General features: G+C 40.3%; 3 protein-coding genes across 4 annotated transcripts; 1 reads left to right on the top strand and 2 right to left on the bottom strand.

The window, feature by feature from the left end:
- Nucleotides 1-1,442: 1,442 nt before the first annotated feature.
- On the bottom strand, nucleotides 1,443-11,453 carry LOC115044848 (multidrug and toxin extrusion protein 1-like). The gene is made up of 16 exons (XM_029504144.1): nucleotides 11,262-11,453; nucleotides 9,256-9,357; nucleotides 9,089-9,157; nucleotides 8,750-8,898; nucleotides 7,412-7,454; nucleotides 6,441-6,485; nucleotides 6,238-6,335; nucleotides 5,081-5,178; nucleotides 4,484-4,665; nucleotides 4,283-4,391; nucleotides 3,697-3,772; nucleotides 3,165-3,234; nucleotides 2,929-3,061; nucleotides 2,750-2,844; nucleotides 2,572-2,635; nucleotides 1,443-2,497 (listed from the first exon to the last, which is right to left on the bottom strand). Exons 1-16 carry the CDS (start codon nucleotides 11,451-11,453, stop codon nucleotides 2,256-2,258), a joined length of 1,767 nt encoding a protein of 588 aa, XP_029360004.1. The 3' UTR covers nucleotides 1,443-2,255.
- A 757-nt stretch (nucleotides 11,454-12,210) lies between these two features.
- On the bottom strand, nucleotides 12,211-21,016 carry LOC115049899 (multidrug and toxin extrusion protein 1-like). Of its 2 annotated transcripts, none has more exons than XM_029512513.1 (16): nucleotides 20,753-21,016; nucleotides 20,194-20,295; nucleotides 20,023-20,091; nucleotides 19,732-19,880; nucleotides 18,295-18,337; nucleotides 17,959-18,003; nucleotides 17,760-17,857; nucleotides 17,525-17,622; nucleotides 17,185-17,366; nucleotides 16,884-16,992; nucleotides 16,125-16,200; nucleotides 15,583-15,652; nucleotides 15,354-15,486; nucleotides 15,175-15,269; nucleotides 14,104-14,167; nucleotides 12,211-13,948 (listed from the first exon to the last, which is right to left on the bottom strand). In XM_029512513.1, the coding sequence occupies exons 1-16, from the start codon at nucleotides 20,903-20,905 to the stop codon at nucleotides 13,707-13,709; spliced, it is 1,728 nt and encodes a 575-aa protein (XP_029368373.1). In that variant the 5' UTR covers nucleotides 20,906-21,016; the 3' UTR covers nucleotides 12,211-13,706. The 2 variants fall into 2 exon arrangements, 1 of the variants encoding a protein (XP_029368373.1); XR_003841155.1 differs by having other exon boundaries at nucleotides 13,877-13,948; nucleotides 15,175-15,231.
- Nucleotides 21,017-23,101: 2,085 nt separating this feature from the next.
- Nucleotides 23,102-26,585, top strand: prdx2 (peroxiredoxin 2). The gene is made up of 6 exons (XM_029512558.1): nucleotides 23,102-23,237; nucleotides 24,100-24,217; nucleotides 24,339-24,492; nucleotides 25,186-25,308; nucleotides 25,479-25,609; nucleotides 26,155-26,585. Exons 2-6 carry the CDS (start codon nucleotides 24,115-24,117, stop codon nucleotides 26,235-26,237), a joined length of 594 nt encoding a protein of 197 aa, XP_029368418.1. The 5' UTR covers nucleotides 23,102-23,237; nucleotides 24,100-24,114; the 3' UTR covers nucleotides 26,238-26,585.
- The last annotated feature ends 155 nt before the right edge of the window (nucleotides 26,586-26,740 follow it).

The following is a 26,740-nucleotide window of genomic DNA, read 5'->3' as shown; positions in this document are numbered from 1 at the left end:
TGTAAGTGAAGGTGGCGGTGGTCAGGGGTGCAGGTAGTCCTTGTGTATTGGCCTGGCTTTGTGGTTCAGCTGTGTTCCTTTTAAATCTGGCGTAAAAGGTGTTGAGGTCAGCTGCCGACTGGGGATTTCCACAGGGTGTGGGATTATGGACTATAAAGGCAGCAATGTCCAGGAGTCCAGAAGATATTATTACAATGGAATTGAAAAAAAAAAACAACAACAAAAAAAAAAAAAAACCCAAACCCTCAATACTGAAATAAGAAATACATAGTAGTAATGTATTGACCCTGTTTGTTTAACTGTCAAAGATTGACTTTGGGATTAAGATTACACATCATCTATGAAAGGCTATAAATTCATTATCAAGGTCACCTCAGTGATATCCCAAGGCTTCAGGATATTACAAGGAACCACAAAGATATGATCGGAAATGTTTGCTTTCCTTTGTGGCTGAAGGTGAGGGTGTGGGAATCTCATTTGGATTGCTGATCAGTGCAACAGGGCGTGTGGAACACAAAGAAGCCTGCTTAACTCAGTCGTGCCATGTTGGCGAGTTAATGTTAAAGTGCAGCATCTGTCCTAAACCTGTGTTATTTGCAGAACACATTTTCTGTGGAACCTCTGATGATGGAGAATAACTGAGGCAGTTCAGGCTGTGGGAAACACGTCTGTGGTGCAGCCAACATGAGACCTCAGCTTCCTCAGAGCTCACTGAGCATCCACCACTTATCCGTTTCCAGGGCGCAGGGGGTGCTGTAACCAATCCCAGCTCACATTGGGCAAGGTTGAGTCCTTCACTGAACTTATCTGCAGTAACAGAAAGCTCCCTGCAGGTGCTGCTGCATCACCCACAGTACAGGATGGGATGGCAGCAGAGCTCGATACTTAAGTGTATTCACCCCAACCGCACTGCACAACTGCTTAATTTAACTTTTATTTTAGAAACATAAATTTAGATTTCCTAAGGTATCCTTAACTTTGAAGAACAACACTAACTCTTCTAGACACTGAATGAAGAAGGCACCAAGAGACAGCTGTATCTATTTTCCTCCATTCTTGGAGAATGAGTTTTTTCAGATCAGATGGAGAATGACACTCAACATGTCTTTTCAGAGTGCCCCACTTGTTTCTGTTGGGTTGCGGTCTGGTGACACCCTCGACCCCTGAATCACTTTCCCCCTGTTCCTCAGAAATCGACCACCGGCTTTAGATGTATGTTTTGGGTCATTATCATGTTCAAAGAGCTTCTGGTGACCTGTGGCACAGTGATTGTTACAATTTCTGCACCTGTGCATTTATGAAACCATCTATCAGAGGTACCTGCAGCACTCATGCAGCTCATGGAAGAAACTTGTCACTGCCAGGATTTATTGTGAAAAGCCTCAATTTTTCACACACAGAACACTTGTGTGGAGGTGTTACCCTCTGTTTAGAGCCTCGCTAGCTCAGCAAGTTATCCACAAGTCTTTTTTATTCTTTTAAGTGATACTGTGCATGAAGGACATAAAACAGAGCAATACCAAAATAAAAATAAAATAAAATACCACTGAGCTAACTACATCATGTACATATACTGCATCAACACATAACAAAGATAACATGTGACAAAGATAAGGAAATATAATTACTGATGTATTAGTTATGCTTTGGTCATTGAACATAAAATAAAATAGTCAATTGTCCCACTGTAAAGTATGTGCTGTCAATATTTAAGTATTGCTACTGAAAAATTCTCTTGCGTGTGTCTTCACTAAAACTGAGTGAACAGTAAAAGGCTCTGAAATGTTGTGAAGTTGAAACAAATCATAAAGATGTACACAGTAAGGTCCTGTCAGTGCTGGTTATGGGAATTCTGCTAGCATTGCCTGGCAGGTTCATTAAAGTTTTTTTTTTTTTTTTACCACCAAAGTAAGATTACACTGAAAACTTTGGCATAAAGTACAAAAGCTTTTGTTACAGGAAATTTGTGCCCGATTTTATTGTCACATTGAACAGACAAAGTAAAATATGAGTATCCTCAAACAGCTATCCGCCTTCTTATGGCTTGCTATATGTTTCACTCTTGTCACTTTGTTGAATCCAGTTTGCTGTCATTGAGTAGTTACATAAACATGAGGGGGATGACAGATGACTTATTCATTGTCAGGAGGATCAACAGCTCTACAAGGTGATTCAGTGTTAACATAAAAATATAGTTTTGTGGAAGTTAATTCCATTGAAATTGACAGCTGTCAATTTGATCATGATCAGAGGACTCATTTCAGCAGCCCAATGAGAACGTTGCTAATGAAGATTCCAGCAATGAGGATGGAGACCATAATGAACAAGGTCAGTCCATGACGTAAAACCAGTTGTGTTGGTGACAGAGTAACTCCCACTGTAGTGCTACCACATTTATTTTGCCCTGGGCCCTCTACCTCTTTGTGTGCCTGATCCTCATCAGTACCCTCCCTATTGGATGCAGCAGTACTGACCTGGGCCTGGCTGTTGCATGGGTCTGGAAGTTGGAGGGAGAGCTTTTAATGTTAACACTCCACAATGGAAAGTTTCTTTCAATGTGTTGCTGTTTACCTGTACTTTCCATCCTGACCATGTCCTTTTCTTCTTTGACCTGGACTCCTGCTCTTCTAAGAGCCTGATTATAGACATTAAGGACATTTGTTTATTGCTTGTTCTAATTTCAAACAGACCAAAAGACAAATAGCCTTGAATAATTAAACTTGCTTGGTCAAGGAATATAGGTACATACGTCCTTGACAGCCATGTTCCAATCAAGTTTGTAAATATATGTGATGAAGAAAATTGTCTGCATTAACACACAAATGGTAAGTCCGGTCCATAGCCCTATTACAGAGAAAGAAGGGTATTAGGAACACCTCTGACTCTTACTTTAGAGAAGGTGATAAAACCCCATTGGTCTTTTCTTACCTTCAATCCCCATGTGCACAGCAAACATTAAAGACACACCAATGGGGAACCCAATGAAATAGTATCCCACCAAGTTGCACAGCGCACCGATCATCTGTTTTCCTGCTCCTCTTAGAACTCCCCCGGTCACACACTGTTGACAAACAGATCTGGTGATGACATTCTGTCAGTTCAGGTAATATTCTGTCATTATCAAAGCTCAAATGTGTGAAATTGCTGCAGAAAATATTTCTCACCGCAATGGCATCAAAAAGATGCAAGAAACCATATATAAGTATGACTTTGGAAACCCTCTCTAAAATATCCCTAAAAAACAAACATGGAAATTCAGAGCATCAAATCTATTTATACATAATGAGATAGAATCATCTGAGACCACAGGTTATGATGTTATTATTATTTGTGTATGTGTATGTGTTCCCTGTATTGTTTGTAAAGTGTACACAACTTTTAGAATATCCTTGTATTTGGTATGAGCAATTTTAACTTTATGGACAGCTTGGACTTGATAAGTTTGTTCAAAAACTGAAAACACAAACAACCACATTACACCAGCAGGAGGTGACCAAATTCCTACCATCACCAAACCACATGGCGAATGTTGATCTCTTGGAAGGTTAAGGCAGAGCCTTGTTTATAAGAGACCATTTTACTGACTAGTGTGTGTGTCTGCATAGAAATGATAGCCTTAGTTAATATATGACAGTGTGAAACTCATGCTTAATTTGTGACAAAACAGACAAAACATCTGCCAAACATTTTACTTACTGCTCTGAGGTGAAAATGTATCCAACTACATCTTTGCAAAGAGCAAGACTCAACCCAACGAAACATGCAATTATGACTGTAAGAAAATGCAGAATATGTTGTTTAAAAAGTTGCACACCTTAGGAAGATAACTGGTTGAAAACAGCATATACATTTAAATATAATACAGTGTTTTGGCATTGTTAGTAAATTCCGTACGATGTTAAATATATCATGTAAAAATAGAGTGTAATTAGTTATGATGCAAATTGTGGATTTGAATTTTGCCCAAATCTGGAATCAGTGAGTCCTTCAGAGAAAAAACCAATGGAAAACTGCTTTCATAAGTCAGACTTAAAATCAATGTAAATAAAAAATGTATTTCGAAGGAATTTTGTGAGCATGGTAGACTACTAGTGAGACAGGGGTGATGATTTCAGGCTATAAAATTATAGATTGTGTATTATTAGATATAATTTGTATAACATTTGAGGATAATGGCTTAGTTACATGAGCTAATGCTTCACTCATATATTAATGTGATTTATTTTATGGAAACCAGGTAATCCCTTCCCTGTTATGCCTGTTTGTCTGTGTTTGTTCTTACATGTACAAATGATAGAAGCTTTACAAGATAACTTGGCCTGCTCTATGTTTCCTGCACCAAGAGCATTTCCAACTCGAACACTGGAAGCAGCAGAGATTCCTAGTGGAATCTGTAGAAAAAGAGATAAATACCCAAAAGTATGTTAACACTTTTCTGCAAATAAGATGACCAACACAGAGGCAGAGAATCATTTATAATTACCATGTAAGCTATTACAGATAGCTCATATGTAATCGACTGAGCTCCCAGTTCAGCCTCACTAATCACACCGGCCAAGAATCCTCCAATCTCAAACATCCACCACTCCAGACAGAGCATTAGCATACTAGGGATGGCCAACTGGACAAAGGGGCCCCACTCCTGCAGACACTCCAGTGACCAACCTGTGGGTAGATGTTACGCAAGTGTGTAGCAATTTTTCAACTGATGTTAGAAGTAGCATGGCCATGTGCTGATATTTGGTAGAAATATTAGCGGTGTCCTTACATTTATTTAGAAATTAAGTAAATATTGCAACAGTGTTAAATAAATAATATAATTGTTGAGAGTTTAATTGCGGTTAATCTACAACAGTGAGAAAGCTTAAAGGTAAACTGAGCTATGTCAATATTGTGACCTGTACTCTACATTGCATTACTAAGTAACACGCAGTGTTAGTGATTTTGTCAATCATTCGGCATCGAAATGTTTTCACCTACTGTTGTGAAAGATTCCATGTGTGAACACGAATATTGTGCCACATAATAAGAAAAAATAAACAACTGTAATAAATTTCATTAAGACTGGAGGACATCGTACCTCCCCATGTGACCTTGTGCAAACCTCTACAGCAGATGTAAACAAATAAGACCACAGCCAGAACAAACTGAGAGATGGCATTGGCTGCTGCAGATCCACTAAAAACAACAACAACAACAACAACAAAAAAAACAGCAGAATTTAGAGCAAATCAGAAATTTTGTTGAAGAAACTGGGCCTTACATATGTTGCATTTCTAGTTGGGTTCTGAAGGATGTTACTTAAGCAACTCTGTCACTGTGCAAAAAACCCTTGCAGACTTAGTGACTTTGGGTTTTTGTGAGCAAAGGAAAAGGGTTTGTAACTATGCATTATGTAATCATATATAATATTTTTCCATCATTATGTAATAATCTGCTACATTATGTAATAAACCACAAAAATGAACATCTGAAATGAAAAGATTATAACATCAGAACACCATTGATTTTACTGATTCTTGCATGAAGTGCTTTCTACTATTGTGTCTAAAGAATGTTTTTACAAATATAAATTTCTTGTGTAATGCAAATATACAACAAATTTTTTACGAAGGAATGGGCTGTAGTTTTTTGATTTTTTTTATTTTTTTTTATTAATTACTTATAGTACATAAACAATACGAAAGAGTATTCATCATTTTGACTTGAAAGATTGTTTAAACAGTTTTAAGTATTTTTAGTTTAAATGATCATCCATACAAAGCAGTATAGTTCACCACTATAGTTAACCACTTTGCCCAAACAACTGAATGAACTTTCCAACACATTCATTCTGGGATGATTCAGTGCAGGTATTTATCAGAAGGGATATAAACCCAGCACCTTTGGTGTCTTTGGATAATGCAAACAGATCTGTCCCCCGGCACGGAGCTATTTAAACAGAAAACCATGGACAGCAACTACACAGACATAAACTAACTTTTGAAAACATGCAGTCACTGATTGAAAACTCTCTCAGTCTACAACACCGATAGAAACTCCTGTGTGTGTATGTTTGTATGTGTGTTTAATCACAGACTATGTGTTTACTGACCAAACAAACTCTGTTGGCATGGTAAAAGGACTGTAAAAGGAAGTAGAGTCATTCAAGGTAAAAATTAAAACAAGTCTCATTCTTACTGCAGATTGGATTGATTCTTATAATACAATCATAAAAATTAAGGTAAGAAAACTTACGCAACACCCCAATCCAGGTAATATAGGAAGATGTAGTTGATGATTGCATTGAGGACATTTGCAATTACTCCAGTTATCACCTGAGGCCATATAATTCCCTGTAAATAACAGCAGAATGTGGGCTCAATGTAAATATTAATGAAAGAATAAATTGTGTGCATGTGTGTTTCAAGAAAGAATAGCAGCATGAAAAATACTGTCACCTGATTTTGTAGATATCTCCCTTGCAGCTGGTACATGAAAGCTGCCTGCAGGAGGAAAGCTGAAATGGTGACAGTGTCTTGTTGATAAGACGCAAACTGGAGGACAAGTGTATTGAATAAGGAGTGAGGCGAGACTAATTCTACATTCTTAAGGTGATAATGCTAAGACAATTATGATTAGCAGGTATAACACTACCATGCTGATCACAAATATTTGATATGTTGGCAGGCTAACAATTACTAATTAGCACATGCAAACAAGTTCCCTTCCATTGTCGATATTGTGTTTGGGGATGCCATTTGAATTCCCAGTATTCAGATGATAAAGACCTACCAGTTATTACAAGTGTAGGCACCTACTGGAGCCAACTCTATCCTCCATAGCTGACCAAAGTCTTAGAGATAACAATGTAGAGAGAAAAATAACTGTCCATGAATGGATGCATAACAATAATTAGATGAGGAAATTTGGGTTACATAAACTCCACTTAACTAGGCATTCTAAGAAGATGATGTGGCTCATAATTTTCTCTTCAGCACATTCATTTGCAGGTCATACTTCTGCCAGTCTACAAACTCCTGGTCACCTTCTTTGCTTCAGCTCACAATTTCAATGAAATCACTAAACACAAGAGAAACCCAAGGCTTAAGAGGCCGCTCTGAATCTATGTTAGAAAATTAAAGCTGATTATTCTGACTGTGATATGACTGTTAAAATGTTTAATTAAATGTCAGAACATAATTTTGTGACAGTCCAGCCAAGTCAGTAGGAATCTTCCTCTGGGAACCATGCCTAGGAATATTAGTACATAATTTCATAGAAAGAGATCTAATGGTCTTGGAGCCTGGACCAAAGTAATGGGATGGGATATCATTCTTAGAGGCATGCCGCTCATGTACAGTAACTTCCTCAGTAAACCTCTGTGAGATCTAGTATTGTATTGTATGAGTGTTGAATGTATCAAACTCACCGGCAGAGCTGGCATGAAGATCTTCACATACAACTGAGAAAGACTTTAAGAAGAAAAACAAGCAGGACAAATAATCTGTACTTGTGATAGTTGGGCAAAGTGCAGAAAATCTTACTTCAGCAGAAGTGGGCAAATGCAGATAGATACACTTGCACAAACAAGGTATTGTACTTTGTCCAAATTTACTCCAAATCTACTTTCCTCATCTGTTTCATGGTTCTGGTTAAGATTAAAAAGTGTTGGAGCTTTTTCAGTTGCTCATCCAAAACAATGGAGCAAGTTGTGACAACAATCCTATGCTATGCCATTCCTGGTTTGCTTATGTTTATGTCCATATATTAATTATGCATTCTTATTGTTATTTACATTTCAATGTCCCTTGTACAGGCCGAGTTGTGTTCAAATCTTCTCTAAAAACGAAGCTGACTTGACCTAAGTGACTAAGTCAGTTAGGAGCAGACGTCCACTCTTGTGGTCCAGCCAAAAAGCAGGCCGCTCCTGCTCATTGGTGCCATTCACCACATGCCACACACCATATTCCAGAAGAAGAAACAACAAAAAAAAAAAAAAAAAAAAAACATGTCACAGTCTGCCGTGAAGAGACTTGGGCTGTTTTGACTCTTTTAATGTTTAGACTTTTGTTGATTTCCTGTTTTACTTTGAAAATACTTCCCTGACATGTCTCACGGTTGTTTTACTTCCTGTCTTTGTCCAGTTTCCCTCCGTTGTCTGCCCTGCCCTAATGTGTTTTACCTGTTTCCAGTCTTCCCTGGGCATTTAATTCTGTGTCTTCGCCTCAGTCCTTGTCATTCGGTCTGTTTAGTTTAATTTGAAGCTCTGCATTATTTTCCTTCTGTTCTGTTTCTTGCCAATGTGAATGTGGTTTGTGGTGGCAAAAAGTTAACAAAGAACTCAACAAAGAAAAGTCTTCACACGTGTGTGTATCAGGCTTTTTCACGCAGGGCTGGGCAGCTTATCAAGGAACACAGAGTGTTTAGTAGCTAAACAGCCAAATTGTTTCCTCCTTATTTAGGTCCTGGCAGTAGCTATCCCAACCTGAATGCACTTAAGATCAACCATCCTCATGTTTTTCTCTCTGGATCTCATCCTTACACCACATGGTTTTTTTTGTTTGGATTTTTTTTTTTTTTTTTTTTGGTGCAGTTCTACTCTGTATTTTGCACATTGTAATGCATCTATCTATTATACATTTATTCACAAACACTGCTGACTGTATTTCTCTCCTTTTGTCATGCTGTAAGAGCCAGGTTCTGAAATTGAATTTTTAAAATTTCTTGGTGTAGTTTAAATTGATTTGGGTATTAAGTAATGACTAACCTGGCAACTTCTGGGCTCTGCCGCACAGCAAGCAGGAGCGGTTCAGTGTTGATGAGAACGGCCCAGCAGGGGAAACAGGCCAGCAGCAGAATCAAAATCCCTCTCTGGAGAATCACACCCACACGCTTCAAATTTCCGCTCCCATAGGTCTGCATGAAACAGGCAGACAGATACTCAAATAAGAAAATACCAAATCCCCCCAGTATTCAAGGATATGACTGGTCAAAGAAAGCTAACGTGATACAGTTGTTTATAATGGGACCCCAGGATAACCTGGGAACCCAGCAGTACTGGTTGTGTTTGACTTGGTTAGATAAACAGCAAATGAGCAGATACTACCTGAGATATGAGGGTATCACATGTTAATGACAAACCGGTTCCAATAGATATACCAGTAACATTAACCACCTGTAAAAAAAAACACAGAGTATAATCAACAGGACACAATTACAGGACACAGGCAGGTTGGGTTAGTTGAAGAAACACAGAAGGGTGAATATCCTCACAGCAATTGATAAAGATACTCCTGCAAGTTCGGTTTTCCCCAGATGACCACAGAAGATTGTGCTGACGAAACTGATCAGAAAGGCCATCAACTGAGAAATAATCTGGAGAACAAAAACAAACAGAACTTTTCAGCTTGTTTTCATGTCCATACAAATATCATACATATCAATCCAAGAAGAAAACAGACACAGGATTCTCAGCTGTCTGTGGTTATGTATGACCAATGTGACTAATCCTTGATTTACAGGGGACATTTTTATATATGTTCACCATATGTTCTTGAATGGTTTTTTTTTAATGAGCACTTAAATCAATAAATATAAAATTGTATCATAGGCGACTGTTTACAAACTGATCATTCACATGACGCCCATTCGGTTGTTTTAGAAAGTTCACCAAATTTATTTTTAGAATGTTTTCTTTTACAGGTACAGAAACTTGTGACATGTTGTGACATAAGACACTGCCAGCGTATGGTGTTATCTATCCTCAAGATTTTGCCACTTATCAACTGCCACTTGATAATATATCTTAAAACTGCTTTGACAACTAAAATACCTTTTAGCTAACTACTTTGCATATTGGTAATATGAGACCAAATTTATCAAAGTTGAATAAAAATTATGTTACATAAATACAAAACAGGTTTGTCAGCCCTAGACTTAGATAGATGGAGTGACAAAACAGTTTCTGTTACTTTTACGCTTGCTGTGTGTAGACACCATTGACATTTCTACCAGTAGTCCCCACTTTCTATTTCTGAGTTGAACCATGCGCTATAAACAAGTGGCAATTTGGTTGTTGATTTCTTTAAACCAATAACCACATTTAGAGGAGAATATTGAGCTAAGAAGGACTGAGGGGTGGATCCCACCTGCTCTTTTAATCTATGTATGTGGATGTTTGTAGCATTATGGCCTATTTTCCTCTGCACAAGAAGATAATGAGTAAAAATGAAATAAAATAAAAACGAGTGACAGGTACAGAGGTACAGCAACAAATCAGAATGGGCAGCACAAAATAAATTGTGCCGTGGTCATTAGGATTAAACAGTTGCTGGGAAAAGCAATGTAATAATATAAAAGATGACTTTGCATCAAAGAAAGAAGGGAAGGCCAAAATTGGTATCTTGTTTGAAGGCTGGAATAATTCAGTGTGTCTATCTATTGATGGGATAAAGGGGACAGGGACAGCACGGCAGGGACAGACAGGGGCTATAGACACACAGGGACAGGGACAGACAGGGGCCACAGACACACAGGGACAGGGACAGGGCAGGGACAGACAGGGGCTATAGACACACAGGGACAGGGCAGGGACAGACAGGGGCTATAGACACACAGGGACAGGGACAGACAGGGGCCACAGACACACAGGGACAGGGACAGACAGGGGCCACAGACACACAGGGACAGGGCAGGGACAGACAGGGGCCACAGACACACAGGGCCAGGGACAGGCAGGGGCCACAGACACACAGGGTCAGGGACAGACAGGGGCTATAGACACACAGGGACAGGACAGGGACAGACAGGGGCCACAGACACACAGGGCCAGGGACAGGCAGGGGCTATAGACACACAGGGATAGGACAGGGACAGACAGGGGCCACAGACACACAGGGCCAGGGACAGGCAGGGGCCACAGACACACAGGGTCAGGGACAGACAGGGGCTATAGACACACAGGGACAGGACAGGGACAGACAGGGGCCACAGACACACAGGGCCAGGGACAGGCAGGGGCCACAGACACACAGGGACAGGACAGGGACAGACAGGGGCCACAGACACACAGGGCCAGGGACAGACAGGGGCCACAGACACACAGGGCCAGGGACAGGCAGGGGCTATAGACACACAGGGATAGGACAGGGACAGACAGGGGCCACAGACACACAGGGATAGGACAGGGACAGACAGGGGCCACAGACACACAGGGCAGGGACAGACAGGGGCCACAGACACACAGGGAGGACAGGGAGGACAGGAGCGCCTGGTCTTACCACCGGTCCCGCTAGTTGGAAAATTTGCAGCAGCTCGTGCCGGTAGTCCGGCGGGATGCAGCTCAGCGTGCTCTCCAGGCACGAGCCCCAGCCGTTACCTGAGCCGTGAACGGAGGAAGCCGGTTCGGCGGCCCTTCCCTCCGCCTGTGCCCCCTTGCCGTGCCTATCGGGTGTTTTAGCTGAGCCGTCCATGACCGAACCTGAGGACAGACTGTCCCGAGCCTGCCGTCACACGCGCTTAGAGCAGGCGTTAGACTGACACGTGCAGAGACAGTCCGCCTGTTCCAGTCCATTGGGCTGACAGAGGACACCGTGCTGCCTTTAAGTGCACGCCCTGACGTTCGGAGAACTGAGACTCGCGTCATCAGTGGATCTTTCGTAGGGGAAGACCAGGGAGGCCAATCATACTTTTTGTTTTGTTTGTTTGTTCCAAACAATCAAAAACGTTTACACTTGAACAGCCAATTAGCCTTTTTTTTTAAATAAACTTTCACGTCACTTACTGAAACAATGTTTTTCAGTGGATTTATGAAATAGTTGTCGCTCCAATGTTAGGGTTAGGGTTAGGGTTTAACCCCATCACAGTGTCTAAAAATGTCTAAAATACAAATATTTATCAGTCCCCTTATTGTGACTGCTGCCACAGCATCTGGCCCCTTCCTTGACTGATTTGTCCTTTTATTTCATCTGAAGCCCTCCCCAGCAAAGGAAAGGGGACTCCTCTGTCTGTCTTACTCTTTCTGATATTCTGAAAACAAACACGTGTTTTATTAACTTTTAGCATGCAACTGCTTATCATTAATTTAACATGTAATCTAGTGAATGTAGACCTAATACATGAACTTATTTTAAAATGTAAATCATTGCCTTTATTTTTTTCTGATAAACAATAACTGACATGAGAAAGAACTGTGCTGAACATTAATCTCAGTTACTGCCTTTCTTGTTTGATGTAACAGATTTATTGTGCATCAGCATCAGAAGAAAAAAGTTATCCACTTTTGACAGTCTAAGGCATGGACATAAGGCATTCAAACAATTACAGTTTAAAGATGCACTTCCAAATGCACCTGAGTGTAAAAGTACCCATGGCTGCAGAGAAAGAACAATTCTAAATTAATAATAGAAAGGAAAAAAAGGGAACAAGAATCCAAATTATTTAAAATGATTACATTTCAGGCACCAGTCCACACATCAGTCAGCAGTTTCTAAGCTATACGTTTCCAGGCCGTGGAGGGTGCTGGAGTTAATCCATCACACAGAACAGACAGAAACAGACAGAGACCAACAACCACTCACACTCACCAGTTAACCACCAGTTAACCTGAATATGTCATCTTTGGACGGTGGGAGGAAACCCATGACCTATTGTGCGGCAACAGCACTAACCACTACTGTGCTGTACTGCCTGAAATTATAAAAATTTTAAGTAAATTTAAGTCAAAGGAAATTTTAAGAATTGTAATAGCATAATTAAATACTCATATCGGTATTCAGTATTGTCAAGTACCCATATATAAATACTCGTACTTGGTCTTGAAAAAAGTGGTTCCGGTATATCTCTATCTCCTTTTCTGTGCTGCTTTGTGAACCATTCAATCATTCATTGAAACTCCACAGTTTTAACATCTATTAACACTTGCACAGCTTGACACATCTCATTATCTATGGCGCCTATCTGTCAGGATGTTGAAGCCAATCCAAGGGCGGGGTGCTGGCATAACACCATTCACACTCACATTCCTGACTTTGGACAATTTAGAGTTACCAATTAACCTAAATGTACATGTTTTTGAACCTTGTTGCTTTGAGACAACAGCACTTTGTTCTGCTGTTTTGTCTATTTTTTTAACCTCACACTCTACATCTGGGAGAGCTTGCTGTTGCACTTCATTTTATACTGTTGTATTTATTGTACAGCATTTACTCTATTCTGCACTCCGGTTTGTATTCACAGTATGTCCTAATGCTAATTATTTGCTGCTGTAACATAAGAATTAATCTATCTATCAGCCCCAAACTGAAATCTGATCTTCATATATGTCACAGGTGTATACAAACTAAATATTCTTCAGCTCATAACACACAATGACAATTTTTCAGGCCTTAATCATGTATCACAGTTCTCAGAGTTCATGGTGAGGGAACCCATGGATTTACCATTAGCTCAGGCAATGTCACTTAAGTGAATGAATGAATGATTTGATTCAGGCTGAAGACCACAAGTTAAAAAATTTAATTAATCTGGGGATGTTGAGTTAAAAAGCAGCGAAACTTCACTCGACCTCTGCAGTCCACTTCTCACCTCAGCTGCATTTGCTGTTAACTGACCCGCATCCAGAGTATAGCGCTGTTGACTGTTGGCAAAACTTTTGAAGCCAAGTGGCATCAATGTTACCAATAGCCTTTTGACAACCAAATGTAATTCTGAGCTTTAAGGAGGAGTCATTTAAACAGTTTTACCAGGAAGGTGCTGGATACAATTCCAATGATGAGGATGACAATCATCATCAGCAATGCCAGGCCCCGCCGTAAAACCAGCTGTGTTACTGACAAAACATCTCCCACTGTGGTGGTAGAGGTCAATCTACTGTGTCCTGGAAGAAGCATCTCCAGGTCTGTGTCACCCTCCTCACTCACAGAACTGGATAGAGTTTTACTGGCCAGAGATGGCTCCTGATCAGACTCTGAAAATTTAAGGACAAGGTCTGCATGAAATTCTTGGTATTAAGACATTAAGACAAATATGCATTTAGTATTAACACAAGATTGTCTTTATAGAAGGGTTGTTTCGTGTAACTATTGTGTAGAATGAAGAAACCTAGGAGGCGCCTTTACTCACCTGTGTGCTCCTTCCCAACCATCTCTTTGTCTTCTGTGATATGGACTCCTGCTCTCACGAGAGCCTGGTTGAAAACAATAAGAACGGTTGCTGATAGTGTGCTCCAGTTTCTACCACAGTTTCAATGAAAGAAAAAAAAAAAAAAAAAAGCATTTTGACTTCAATGATCTGCAGTGCCTATAAAAATCAACATACCCTGTGATAATCTTCCTAATTTTACAACTGCACCTTGAGAATCCAAATAAATTAATTCAATCCTTTTCAGGTGAATGTTCACAGTATAGTGAATTTGTGAACTTGCTAATTTAATTCAGTGATTATTCAGCCCCTTAGTGTTCAGTAATTGACCACAGAGATGCTAAAATCTGACCTGCTCTGTAATCTGTCCAGATTGCCAGACACGACGTCATGTGTGGTGCAGTCTGCCGATCAGACCATAGCCATGCCCTAAAGCATACCCTGCTTTATGGTCTATTTTCCTCTAAATAGAACCATTGCTCATTACATCATGAACATCATGTTGTATTAAAGAAGACATGAAAGTAGAAATTCAGACAATAAACTCACTGGAAAAACATTAGAATTAAACAAAGGCACAGAGATACTTCATCTGGTGAGAAGTAGCCCCTTGATTATCATTAGATAGTACGCTGGTTTAAGGCTATTCATTATTGGCTTCAAGTTAAAACCCAGGAACCAATGTCCACTTCTACATATAGTCTGCAGTACAGGTCTTTTCAGACATGGAGTCTACATCTATTTCTGTATATAGTCTACAAATTAGCTATTATAAACTAGCTCCATTACAACAGATTAACAAACAAACGTCTGGCTAATTGTTCGACCTGACAGCAATTGATTGATTGCTAGCATTGAGTTAAATGCCACTCAGGGTGGAATTTTACTGATCTTATAAAATTCTGCCAGGGAAGAATTACAAAAAATCCCCAGTCTAGGTTGCAAGAGAAAGAGAGACATCAAGAAGAAGAAGAAGAAAGAAGAAATGCCAAAGAAATTATTGCTAATGGGGCAGGATGATTTTCTTGTAGGGACTGTAGCCACTGTACCCACCTCTTCAGTCGTCTTTTTCCAGTCAAGTCTGCACAGAAATGTGATGAAGACAATCACCTGCAGTGACACACAAATTGAAAGTCCCGTCCATAGCCCTGGACAAAAATTAGAGAGTAATTTTACTGCCTGCCCTCCATCATTGTTAAGCACAAAAGTAGTAACTGGTAGTTTAGTCTTACCCACAATCCCCATATTTGCTGCAAACATGAGCGACACACCAATGGGAAAGCCAATGAAGTAGAGTGCTACCAGGTTACAAAGAGCGCCAAAGAACTGCTTTCCTGCTCCTCTGAGAACTCCTGCAGCCACACCCTGTGGATATTTGGTCCAACCAATCTATATTTCAATACGTCTTTCTTTATGCCCTTATGCAAAGCTTAATGGATGAAACTGTGCATCATTACTCACTGCAGTGGCATCTCCAACATGCATGAAGCCGAATAAGAGCATTACATCAGCAACCCTCTTAATAATTTCTCTACAAAAAGACAGAAGTGTAGACAGATTTTTTTTGGTAGACTGACTTTTGTAACATAAAAAGGAAGGAGATGCTTTGTGACATTTTGCCATGGCCAACTGCATTTTGAATTGTCCCCATTTAACTGAAGCACGATGAACAGGCTAAGAGGTGAGGTTGACATTAAATTCAGCATGGCTTAGATATGGTCTATTTAACTCAAATACAAGAATTCCTGCTTAGTCAGGCAATGAAAATGAAATCTATTTTGCAGACTGTAAAAATAGAATCAGCACTGTTTTCATGATGTTAAATTCAGCTTTAACAATGAGTAAAAAGATTTGTTTAAGATAATGATGACATGATCAAACAATCAAAGACAAATGTTTGTGCCCAAGTGGCCAATGAGAGAGACTTGAGAGATGTTATAGCACATGAACATCAACTGAGGAAACTCATGCACTGATCCATTACACAACAAGACTTGACTCACTGCTCCGAGGTGAAAATGTATCCAATGACATTTCTGGCAATGCTGAGGCTTGCTCCAACAAGGCATGCAACAATAACTGTATGGGTAAAATAGAAACAAAAAACATGTGTTAAGTTAAATAATGGACTTTTCTGAACAATGCACATACATAAGCCATCGGAGAGAAGATTTACCATGTTGCAGTGGTCTGTCTCTGCTAACAAGTGCAATCATAGCTCAGATACACATTTGTTCAGACTCCACACCCCAGCAATGAAAGAGTCTGACCTGATTATGAGTGAAATGTGGTCACAGTTTCCCATTATGTTCATTCGTTAGGAGTTTTGAATTGGGTAATAGACCTTTGACCCTAAAATGTTATTGTGTCCTCATTTAATCCAGTGTAATTGGATTGTGTTTTCATTCACTTCTGTGAAATTTTCCCATAATTAAATTTCCATAAAGTATATGTTTGTGGACATATACGTGTATGTGAGATCAGATTGATTTGAAGTTTTAAAATCAAATTCTCAGTGATTCATCTTTGTTTTAGTTAATACTCAAAGTGAATGCTTGTGTCAAGTCAATGTGAAGATTCTCCAATGTCATCAGCGACATTAAAACCAGCACAATCTCTTGACTGTAACCTTTAACCAGCTCCTTCTTAAATGCAGGTAAATCCAGAGGTGTGTGTGCACACACACATGCAAACACACACGCACGCACATAGATAATTGTATATGTCAGCTACGTGTGTGCTTTTTATACATTGGTTCTTACATGCACACATAATGGGGACTTTGCAAGACAGCTTAGCCTGCTTTGTGTTTCCTGAGCCAAGAGCATTCCCAACACGTACACTGGCAGCAACAGAGAATCCCATAGGGAACTATGGGGGGGAAAGAAAATTACAACATATAACATATTTTTAAAAAAGCTATAAGAAGCTACCTTTTGGGGCTTAAAATATGTTAAATATAGCTACAAATCCAAAAAAGATGAGAGCATGCTAAATGATGAGATTGATAGATAGATGGCTATAACTTTATACTCTATAGATAGGGAAGTGAACACATATTACCATATAAGCTGCAATACAGAGCTGGTAAGCTATGGACTGAGCTCCCAACTCAACTTCATTTATCACTCCAGCCAGAAATCCTCCTGTTTCAAATATCCACCATGATAAACAAATCATGAGCATACTGGAGATGGCCAGCTTCACGAAGGGACCCCACTCCTGCAGGCAGTCCAGTGACCAACCTGTAGGTCAAAGGTTTGGAGTAAGAGAGTGCAACTGCAGATGATACGAATGATGAAACAGGAGGAAAGAATTTGCACAGAATAATAATATGACTCTAAAAATAATTTAAACAAAAGAACATTTTAACTGCAAATTCACAGTTGAGCACACAACTAACCTCCCCATGTGGCCTTGTGCAGATTCTTCCAGCAAATGTAAACATACAAAAACAAAGCCAGGAGATACTGTGAGATGGCATTGGCTGCTGCAGATCCACTTCAGTAGAACCAGTAGGTTTTAGAGTGTTGACAGAAAATAAGGTGAAATAATACATTTGTCCTCCACGTAACCATAAATTATGCCTCATGCAACAATCCAAAATTCTGATTGTTAAGTTGTGGTGCAACACTCACGCAACACCCCACTCCAGTGGATAGAGGAAGATGTAGTTGATGATTACATTAACAACATTTCCAGCCGCTCCAGTTATAACCTGAGGCCACATAATTCCCTGTGAACCACAGCACAATCAATGCCAGTCTTAATGTCAGTTTAATGACTTTTTCTGCTATTGTAAATAGATTTCATAAGCCTTGTAAGAAGAAACTGCACCTGATTTTGAAGATATTTACACTGCAGCTGGTACATAAAAACAGCCTGAGAAGGAAAACAGATCGAAGAAAAACTGATGAAAACACATTCAAATGTCAAATATTTGTTTTTGAGTCTTATTCAACCCATTGAATAGGGGTATTTAATTTACAGGTTTCAGCAGAAACATTCCCATTAGGGTACATGTTTCCTTAATTGAGTTTCAAGAAAATGTATTTGATGATTGTACTGTGATATAAATGCAGGTCATAAAGGGAGAAGATGTTATGCTACTGTAACTGGACAGATTACTTAGTATACAGGGTTGTGAAGGAAAACAGAAGACCACAAACTCACTGGCAGAGCGGGCATGAAGATCTTCACATACAACTGAGAGAGACTAGATGGAAAAAGACCAACTTGCATGAACATCAATATTTCAGACACAATTATATGATTACATATTATTGGCATGTGACATGCATTTAGCAGCAAGTGAGAGGCATTGTGGCTCAGCAGATGAAAACTTTATATTTTTATATTCCATATTTCAAAGCTGTGCAAGTTAGTTGAATGTGAAACTAATTGCTCATTGTGAATTTGAAATGTGTCTATATGCAAGAGTCTGTTCATCTTTAGATTACACAGTTGAGCTATAAATGGAATAGTATGGAAATACAAGGAAGCAGCTTTGTTTTAGTCATAAAAAAGCACTGAATAAGTTAGTGTATGATTTTAAATAAAATTACTGTATATATGCAATAAGAAAGAAAAACTGATTAGCTGATGCTGTGATATGAGTCCTGACGGTCCACCAAGAAAGATTTATTTCGCCCAATAAAGAGTCAAGATAGTGGTGCTATTTTTACTGCAGCTGGAAAGGATCGTGATACTTGTTCAGAAGTGATATAAAGTAATTTGTATTTTTCTACTTTACACTTTGGCCAGCAGATGTCACAGTGACAACATGAAACATTGAGAAATTAGTTGAGCCTTATCTTAAACTGCTTTGCTAGACTGGTTCAAGGCCGAATGAAGTGTCATCTCACCCTCACCATTCTGAAGCACTTTGAGTGGTTGACATCACTAGAAAAGCATATTAGTGCAGCCCACTAAAGAATAATGTAATATGGGTAATATGGAAAATATGTCTTCATCGTAAATGCTACTGTTAACAGCATCATATCAGTATTGTGCATCTCATCATGTCAACCTAATCAACATAGTTGCAACATGACAACTGCACAATTCAGGAAACTATAGTTAGCTCAGAAAGATAACACTGGCAGACCGCAGGGGGGTAGCACTACTGACAATATACTTTTTAAATGACAGCATTTGAGTGTTAATATTAAAATCTATCCCAGCACTTCATGCCGCAACAGATCACTGCAGAAAAAACAAGCAAAATCAAACATTTGACTTGTAGATCAAAGGACATCGCATTTTTTAATAAGTAATTCTTTGTTTTAGTTGTTTTTAGGGGTAAAATGTAAAATATTTGACAGTGATTTGTTAATCATGTTTTCTTGGACCAGCTTAGCCCCTTAACACCAATCACCAATCGTGTAAATGTCCTACCTGTGTGTCATGTCGACATTGTTCTGAATATCAAATTAGTGTCTCCAACTTGTTGTGGATGCCATTTTAAGAGCAAAGGGAGAGTTATTAGTGTTTGGTGCATGTTCATCACTCCAAGTGATCAGGTCAAGAGCCATCAGCAACATAACATTGCTGTAACTGATCTGTTTACAATGCAACCACAAACCTTCAAACTACTCCTCTGATACTGACCTGGCAACTTCTGGGCTCTGCCGCACAGCAAGCAGGAGCGGTTCAGTGTTGATGAGAACGGCCCAGCAGGGGAAACAGGCCAGCAGCAGAATCAAAATCCCTCTCTGGAGAATCACACCCACACGCTTCAAATTACCGCTCCCATAGGTCTGCATGAAACAGGCAGATTAAGAGGTGGCGTGAGAAAAAAATACCCCAGCACCACAAATAGGGGTAATACCTGTCAAGAAACCAAACCTGATGCAGAGAGCCATAGCTCAGCTGCTTCTCAGGGGAAGAACTTTTACCTACCTGAGATATGAGGGTGTCACAGGTTGATGATAAACCAGTGCCAATGGAAATACCAGATACATTAACCACCTGAGAGGAAAGAATACATTATCACCCATCATTAAAAAAAACAAAAAAACAAAAAACAATGTAAGACAAGCTCAAGAAAGGAAGAACAAATACTCCACTCACTGCAGCTGCCAGTGATACTCCTGCTAGTTCTGTTTTTCCCAGGTGACCACAAAACACCATACTGATGATACTGATCATAAAGACCATCAACTGGGAAATGATCTGGAGAACAAAAACATCACATGTGCATTTTCTGATTGATACTTTTGAAACGATTGTAATGAAACCGCACACAGGTCAAAGACACAATCCAACACAAACAGCAGGCCTGTTAACCACACAGGGACCTGAGAAACAACTGTTAGATTCAGTTAAATACATGAATGTCTCCTACGCTTCCTCTTTTGGTGACATTCAGTCGTTATACATCTGGAAATCTGAAGCAATTTCATCGAAACCTTCATTAACTTTTATGTCATATCAGTATTGTCTGGTTCGTGTCTATGTTTTCTAGATTTTGCTAACGGTTTGACCTCCCTTCACGTGGAGTCTGTCACGTGAAGAAGTCACGTGACAGACGTATTATTTCGTAGCATAACGTTTGAAATTTAAAACTTTAAAAACGCTTATGGCAGTATTGTGGTCCGGTACTGTGCCGAGACTCAGATGCAGATCTTACCACAGGCCCCGCCAGTTTAACCAGCTCCCTCATCTCCTGCCGGTGATCCAGCGGGATGAAGCGGCTGACGGTCCCCAGGCTGGCTTCGCAGCGGCCGGCGGGAGCGGACCCACACGGTGCCCGGACTCTGGTGGCTGGTGCGGAGCCGCCCATTCCTGCCTGCCCGGCTTGATTTTCAGCAGCTTACAAAAGGTGCCGTCAGTGTCAGACAGCGTAAAGCCGTGCCGGTGTACGTACCTGCACGAAACTATGACAGCGTCCTTCCGCCGGAGAGGGGAGCTGACGGGCCAGCGAATCTCAGAGCGGCTGCGCGGCGACACCATCCTGTATTAGAGCTGGTCGCTTCCTGAATTACCCGAGTTAGAGGCTGAATTAAAGACTGAATCAAAAGACCGAGGTCTCCATTAACCATTATTATTACCAGGGGTGGACAGTAACGAAGTAAATTTACTTGAGTGTTGTACTTATGTACAGTTTTTGAGTACCTCTACTTTACATGAGTATTATTTTGGGGGATAATTTCACTTCACTACATTTGAAGGACAAATATTGTACTTTTTTACTCCACTACATTTCTAGTGATGCTCTCGTTACTCGCTTCTTTTATGACATTTAGTATGACATTATCCGTTCATTGTTTTTACTTGTAATTGTTTTTGTAAAGCGGCGGAGTACTTCTAAATTTGCGGCCAATATCTTTGTCGGAAAGTGCAGAAATAACACCAACAATTTAAATAAATCCCCCCCAGGACCCTCCATCTCTCTCTCTCTGTTACCTGACTGCAGCTGCAGCCCTCTCCTCTCTGTCTCTCCCTTTCTGAATGAGCTACCAAACTCAAACTTCGATGGGTGAGTTTGATAGATAAAATTCAAATTCAAAATTCATGAAGCACTGCAACAGGACCATGAAATAATTAATTAAATAGTTAAATATATTTTTTTTTTACATTCAATGAACTGGTATATTAAATTCTGTCACCTCACCTCAGTGGGTGACTCGTTCTGTTTTTTCCTGGTCCATATTCTCTGGTCTGGTTCGGTCTAGGTCCTGGGGGGCGCTGTAGCTGCATCAGCCCAGTCTATTACTCATAACCAATTATCCAATTAACCTCACAGTGTTCGGCTGCCCCCTCCGGACATCGAACCGTGTATCTCTGGTCTTGTGTCTGTTCTGGTCCAGTGGCTTCGTCCCTCTTCACCAATCTCGTGTGTACGCTTGCAGAGAAGCGTGTTTGTCACGAACATGTCAGTAGCAGAATCGCATCAGTGTATTGTATAAAGACAATAAAGATACTTTCTTTTCCTGTATTTCCGGCTGGTGCTGGAGCATTAATCCCAGCTCACACTGAGCGAGTCCGTAACACTCTTGAGCACTTCCAGCCTCATCATTGTGATTCTGTGCAACTCATCTTTTGTATGACTCGGGAGTAACAAGTCATCTCAGTGGGTGATTCGTTTTTTTCCCCTGGTCCGCATATGCACACCATGTGCTCAGATTCGTTCACGAACAGGCTCCTCTTCTGCTGGTCTGTCTCTAGTCTGTAGGGGAGTCCAGTCTGTAGTAATCTCTGTGGGGGTGCAGTCTAATATGTAGTCTGTGGAGGGTCTGTAGTCTCTGGGGGTGTCTGCTTTTCCACGCCCCAGTCCATCTACCAATTAACCTGAAAATGTTCGGGAAAATGTTCAGAAATTGGAAGAAATCTCAAAACACAATTTCTTAAACGGAGCACACTAATGCGTGTGTCGTTTATTAAAACGATAGGAAAACAAGAGAAACAAAAGCGCTGTCCAGCAACAGCACCGCATCCAGCTAGACTGAAACATTCAGAAAATTTAAAGGGACCACGATCCCTGAACAGCCATACGTACATGACGTAAAGACACTAAAGTCAAGTGATATGCATACAACCAATTACTTCTACAACTGCATGAAGAATCACGCTAACAAAGTACTGCGTTCAAAATGAACCAAGGGGAATTATATACTGTATAATCACTACATTACAACAGTTTTTCTTAGTAGTAACAAAAGTAAAAGTACACACTAGGTATCACCCTGTTCATTTCAGTTATATATTTGATCTATTGTCATCTTATTTTTAGTGATAAATTAATATGCATGCAATTTTTCCATGCTGTAACTGATCAATATGAAGCTGATTTCTATATTTATACAAAAGAGCAAATTACATTTCATATTACTTCAACCTTTTGCTTGATTACAACTAGCATATTAAATCAGATTAGATATATTAGATTAGGTGATTCCAGTCTAATATCACTCATTTGGTCCACCTGTCCACGATCACTAATCTCCGGGGGCACGGTGCGACTTTTACTTTGAAATAAGCTTGTTTCACTTCCGGAGGCCATACGTTGTCCCGCCTGCTTTCTTGCACTCAGCCGTCCCTCGTCTGCCTGAGACATCTGTCCTCCTGCCAGCAGCGGAATCTGTCTACTTCTCCACGACTTTGCCTAAAGACAGGTGGGTGAAAAGTACACGTTTCACTGTCCGAGTTAACTTTAAATCTGCTCAGCTCTGTCGGAGCAGTGCCGGCGTCCGGCGGGAGACAAAGAGGAGCCCCGTAAAACCAGCTCGCTAGCGGAAGCTAACGGTGAGCTAACCGGGCAATGCGGATCAGCAGTCCCCTTCGTATTCAGTGTTTAGGCCTGTCCCTGTCCCTGTCCCTGTCCCTGTCCCGTATCTTGCAGGAGTAAGCCCCCGCCGCATTGTCGCTTTCTTCAGTCTTTATGGGCAGCGCCGTGCTTGTTGGAGATACTGGGCTGAACTTTGCTCAGGTTTGCAGCTTGTAGCTGCTCCAAGCCTCCTCAGACAAAGGAGGCTAATCTCCTCTGCCTGCCGGAATACAACCATGGCAGGAAACAACAAACTTGTGTTTGTGCACAGTTGGTTCATCGAACCGCTGAATTATTGTAGTTTCAAACTGCGACCACTGACGCCTTTACGATTCGCTAACCTATTATAAGATGCGACATAATAATATGCTGCATTTAATGACATCTCTGTGTAAATGCAGGGTGAAGATGGATAATTACATGAACAGTGCTCATAAGCATATATCCGATAAATGGCCCTTTGTGATTTGCCCTCTCATGGTTATGTAAGCTCCCCAATAGGCTTTTGTTCCTTGCTGACTGAACATGACTTGCATGTGACCTTAGAAGCTTTTGAAGCAAGTACCCCAGGTATTTGAAAGTCATATTTGTTCTTGGTGTCATATTTGCTGCTCTGACTTGCAGTTGGTTTCTCAGGCTCCATCCAGCTTTTCGCTTGTCTACAATGGTCTTTTCTGGTAACTGTGCAATATCTGCTATCTCTCCCTCAGTCATAAACCTCCACCATGTCCTCTGGAAATGCTAGGATTGGTAAGCCTGCCCCAGACTTCAAGGCCACAGCAGTAGTGAATGGACAGTTCACTGACATCCAGCTATCAAACTACAAAGGTAATAGTTGATTTTTTTTTTTTCCCCTGTGTGGGAAGTTATGTGCATGAGGTCTACATTTTAAAGTATTTATTTGTCAGAATCGAACTTCATGTTCTCCCCATCTACCCCATGTCTTAAGGAAAATATGTGGTCTTCTTCTTCTACCCACTGGATTTCACATTTGTGTGCCCAACTGAGATCGTGGCGTTCAGTGACAGGGCAGAGGAGTTCCGCAGTATCAATTGTGAAGTTATTGGCTGCTCCATCGATTCTCACTTCAGTCATTTGGCATGGTGAGGATTCCCACCAGGCAAAGGAAATTCTGAAATGAGCTTTGCTGTAATTAGTGTGAATGTTTTCTAAGGCAACTTAACTATTTCACTGAGCCACTTAGGAGAAAAGAGTATTCCCAGGTTAAAAGTTATTATTGCACTGTTTTTGGATTTGTTTAGGGCTTCATATATACCATCAAATTGATAAAATAGCGTCTGTCAGTTTATTACCCTGTTAAGGGCGAGGATATTTGGTACAACGGAAGAAGCACTCATCCCAGTTTATCTCGCAATACTCAACTCCTCTGCACACTCTTGATAAGTGCATTTGTTAACGGCCTCTGAGTCAAAGTGCACTTTGAATGAGGAATAAAAGATGTCTGTGAGACATCTTATATTCCTTAGCAAGCTGCCTCAGATTTTTATTTTATTTTTTCTTTTTATTAACAAATGAACCTGCTGGATATAATAAGTGTTTTACCTCTTTCTTGTCAATCTGTGTTTTCAAACCAGTTATTAAAAATCCCCAATGTGCTCAGGGATTTGATGGAAGTTTTGTTTGCTTTTTTTTTTTTTTTTTAAACATACTTGTAGTACATTACAAGTTACAACAAAAGCTAGTAACAGTCTTGTAAGGCTGTTCCCTTGATATTATTTCTTAAAACAAAATAGATTTTGGATTTGCTGGTAATACTGTCATTTCTTTCCCTACAGGATCAACACACCAAGAAAGCAGGGGGGTCTGGGGAACATGAACATTCCCCTTGTGGCAGATCTCACCAAGACAATCTCCAGAGACTACGGAGTGCTCAAGGAGGATGACGGAATCGCATACAGGTTGGGTAAAACAGCATGTGTCAGTTGAATAGAAACTTTGCTGCAAAATCTTGGTAGCTTCTGTCTAGTCAGAGCCTGGCAGCTCATTATCTCTGGCCCATTATTTTATAGAATTATTATTAATCTTATAAATAATACTATGGATTAAAACCTCCTTTTGTGCCTCTCAGGGGTCTGTTTGTGATTGACGACAAGGGCATTTTAAGGCAGATCACCATCAATGACCTGCCTGTTGGTCGCTCTGTGGACGAGACTCTGCGTCTGGTCCAGGCCTTTCAGCACACTGACAAACACGGAGAGGGTGAGTAAAACTTCTGTATTGTGTACATACTCCCTGTTCAATGTTTTGGTATTTGAGTGAACTTATACTTTAATACTACACTGACAGCTTCCTTTTGTTCCTCCTTTTCTTTGTCATGAACCCTCAAATTAAAAAAAATGTGGACTATTTTCAGTTGTGCTGCTTGTATCTGTAGGATGGCCTGGGGCCCTCATTTTATCGACATGGCCTTGCAGTAATAATTTGCCCTTCTCTGTATTTACACATGTACTTTTTCAGGGATTTCAAACATTGATTGTCAGTCAGTTCAGTACAGTCAGTACTCTTGATAATCAGAGTATTGCCTTACTGGATTATGATCGCAAAGTAGAACTGTCCTTATTCCATGTTGACATGCTGAGTGGGTTGTCGAATTATTGGCTATAGTTGTGTTGCCAATGTTATGCGTCACTGCTGTCATTTCAACTGGTGGGCTTTAAGTCACTTCAACACTTTGATTACCTACAGTGCATATAAACGTAGCGACTGACACGTAACGATGCACTTTGTCCTCTGCCTCTCCACAGTGTGTCCTGCTGGCTGGAAACCTGGGAGCGACACCATCGTCCCTGATGTGGAGAAGAGCAAAGAGTTCTTCTCCAAGCAGTAAATGTGAAGGCCTTCTTGTTGACTTACTAACTGTAGCATTTGCCTTCAAATGACAGATGTCCCCCTGTGAAGCAGTATCTCATGGCATTGAGCCTAATCCCAGAGACCCAACAATATTTCAGAACTTAATAGAAAAAGATCCTTTTTCTAACACCCACCCGCCCACCCCACTTTTTTTTTTTTTTTTTTTTTTTTTTTTTTTTTTCCCATTTATAGTTCGGGGAGTGACCTCGTAGTCTCAAGCACTGAACCTCTAGTTGTTTTGTTCCTTTTTCAAAAAAAGTATTGATATTTTTCCTTGCTGTTATGGCTCATCCATGTAACAATCTTTTATTAAATCAGTGGGAAAATTGAAAACTGTGTCTTTATAATTGCAGGAGAAAAGTATACTCCATGCTCTATTGTAGAAATCTTTTCAAGTGTAGCATCTAGGTGGCGCCATTGCTCTTCCCAAAATTCTGGCGCTTTCTAGTGTGGTGACTACTAATTGGATATAATGCTAAA

The sequence above is a fragment of the Echeneis naucrates genome, chromosome 1 (assembly GCF_900963305.1).
Source record: "Echeneis naucrates chromosome 1, fEcheNa1.1, whole genome shotgun sequence".
NCBI lineage: Eukaryota > Metazoa > Chordata > Actinopteri > Carangiformes > Echeneidae > Echeneis > Echeneis naucrates.
This window is presented reverse-complemented; position numbering and strand designations above follow the sequence as displayed.

Excerpts from the sequence above, each read along its gene's own strand:
- LOC115044848 (XM_029504144.1), bottom strand. The coding sequence starts at position 11,453 with ATGGACGGCTCAGCTAAAACACCCGATAGGCACGGCAAGGGGGCACAG. Across the intron at positions 3,235-3,696 it reads TACATTTTCACCTCAGAGCA|GGATATTTTAGAGAGGGTTT; the intron begins GTAAGTAAAATG and ends TTTGTTTTTTAG. Across the intron at positions 2,845-2,928 it reads TGTGCACATGGGGATTGAAG|GGCTATGGACCGGACTTACC; the intron begins GTAAGAAAAGAC and ends TCTCTGTAATAG.
- LOC115049899 (XM_029512513.1), bottom strand. The coding sequence starts at position 20,905 with ATGGGCGGCTCCGCACCAGCCACCAGAGTCCGGGCACCGTGTGGGTCC. Across the intron at positions 18,004-18,294 it reads TCTTCATGCCCGCTCTGCCA|GCTGTTTTTATGTACCAGCT; the intron begins GTGAGTTTGTGG and ends TTTCCTTCTCAG. Across the intron at positions 17,367-17,524 it reads GCACAAGGCCACATGGGGAG|GTTGGTCACTGGACTGCCTG; the intron begins GTTAGTTGTGTG and ends TTTGACCTACAG.
- prdx2 (XM_029512558.1), top strand. The coding sequence starts at position 24,115 with ATGTCCTCTGGAAATGCTAGGATTGGTAAGCCTGCCCCAGACTTCAAG. Across the intron at positions 24,218-24,338 it reads CCAGCTATCAAACTACAAAG|GAAAATATGTGGTCTTCTTC; the intron begins GTAATAGTTGAT and ends CCATGTCTTAAG. Across the intron at positions 25,309-25,478 it reads GATGACGGAATCGCATACAG|GGGTCTGTTTGTGATTGACG; the intron begins GTTGGGTAAAAC and ends TGTGCCTCTCAG.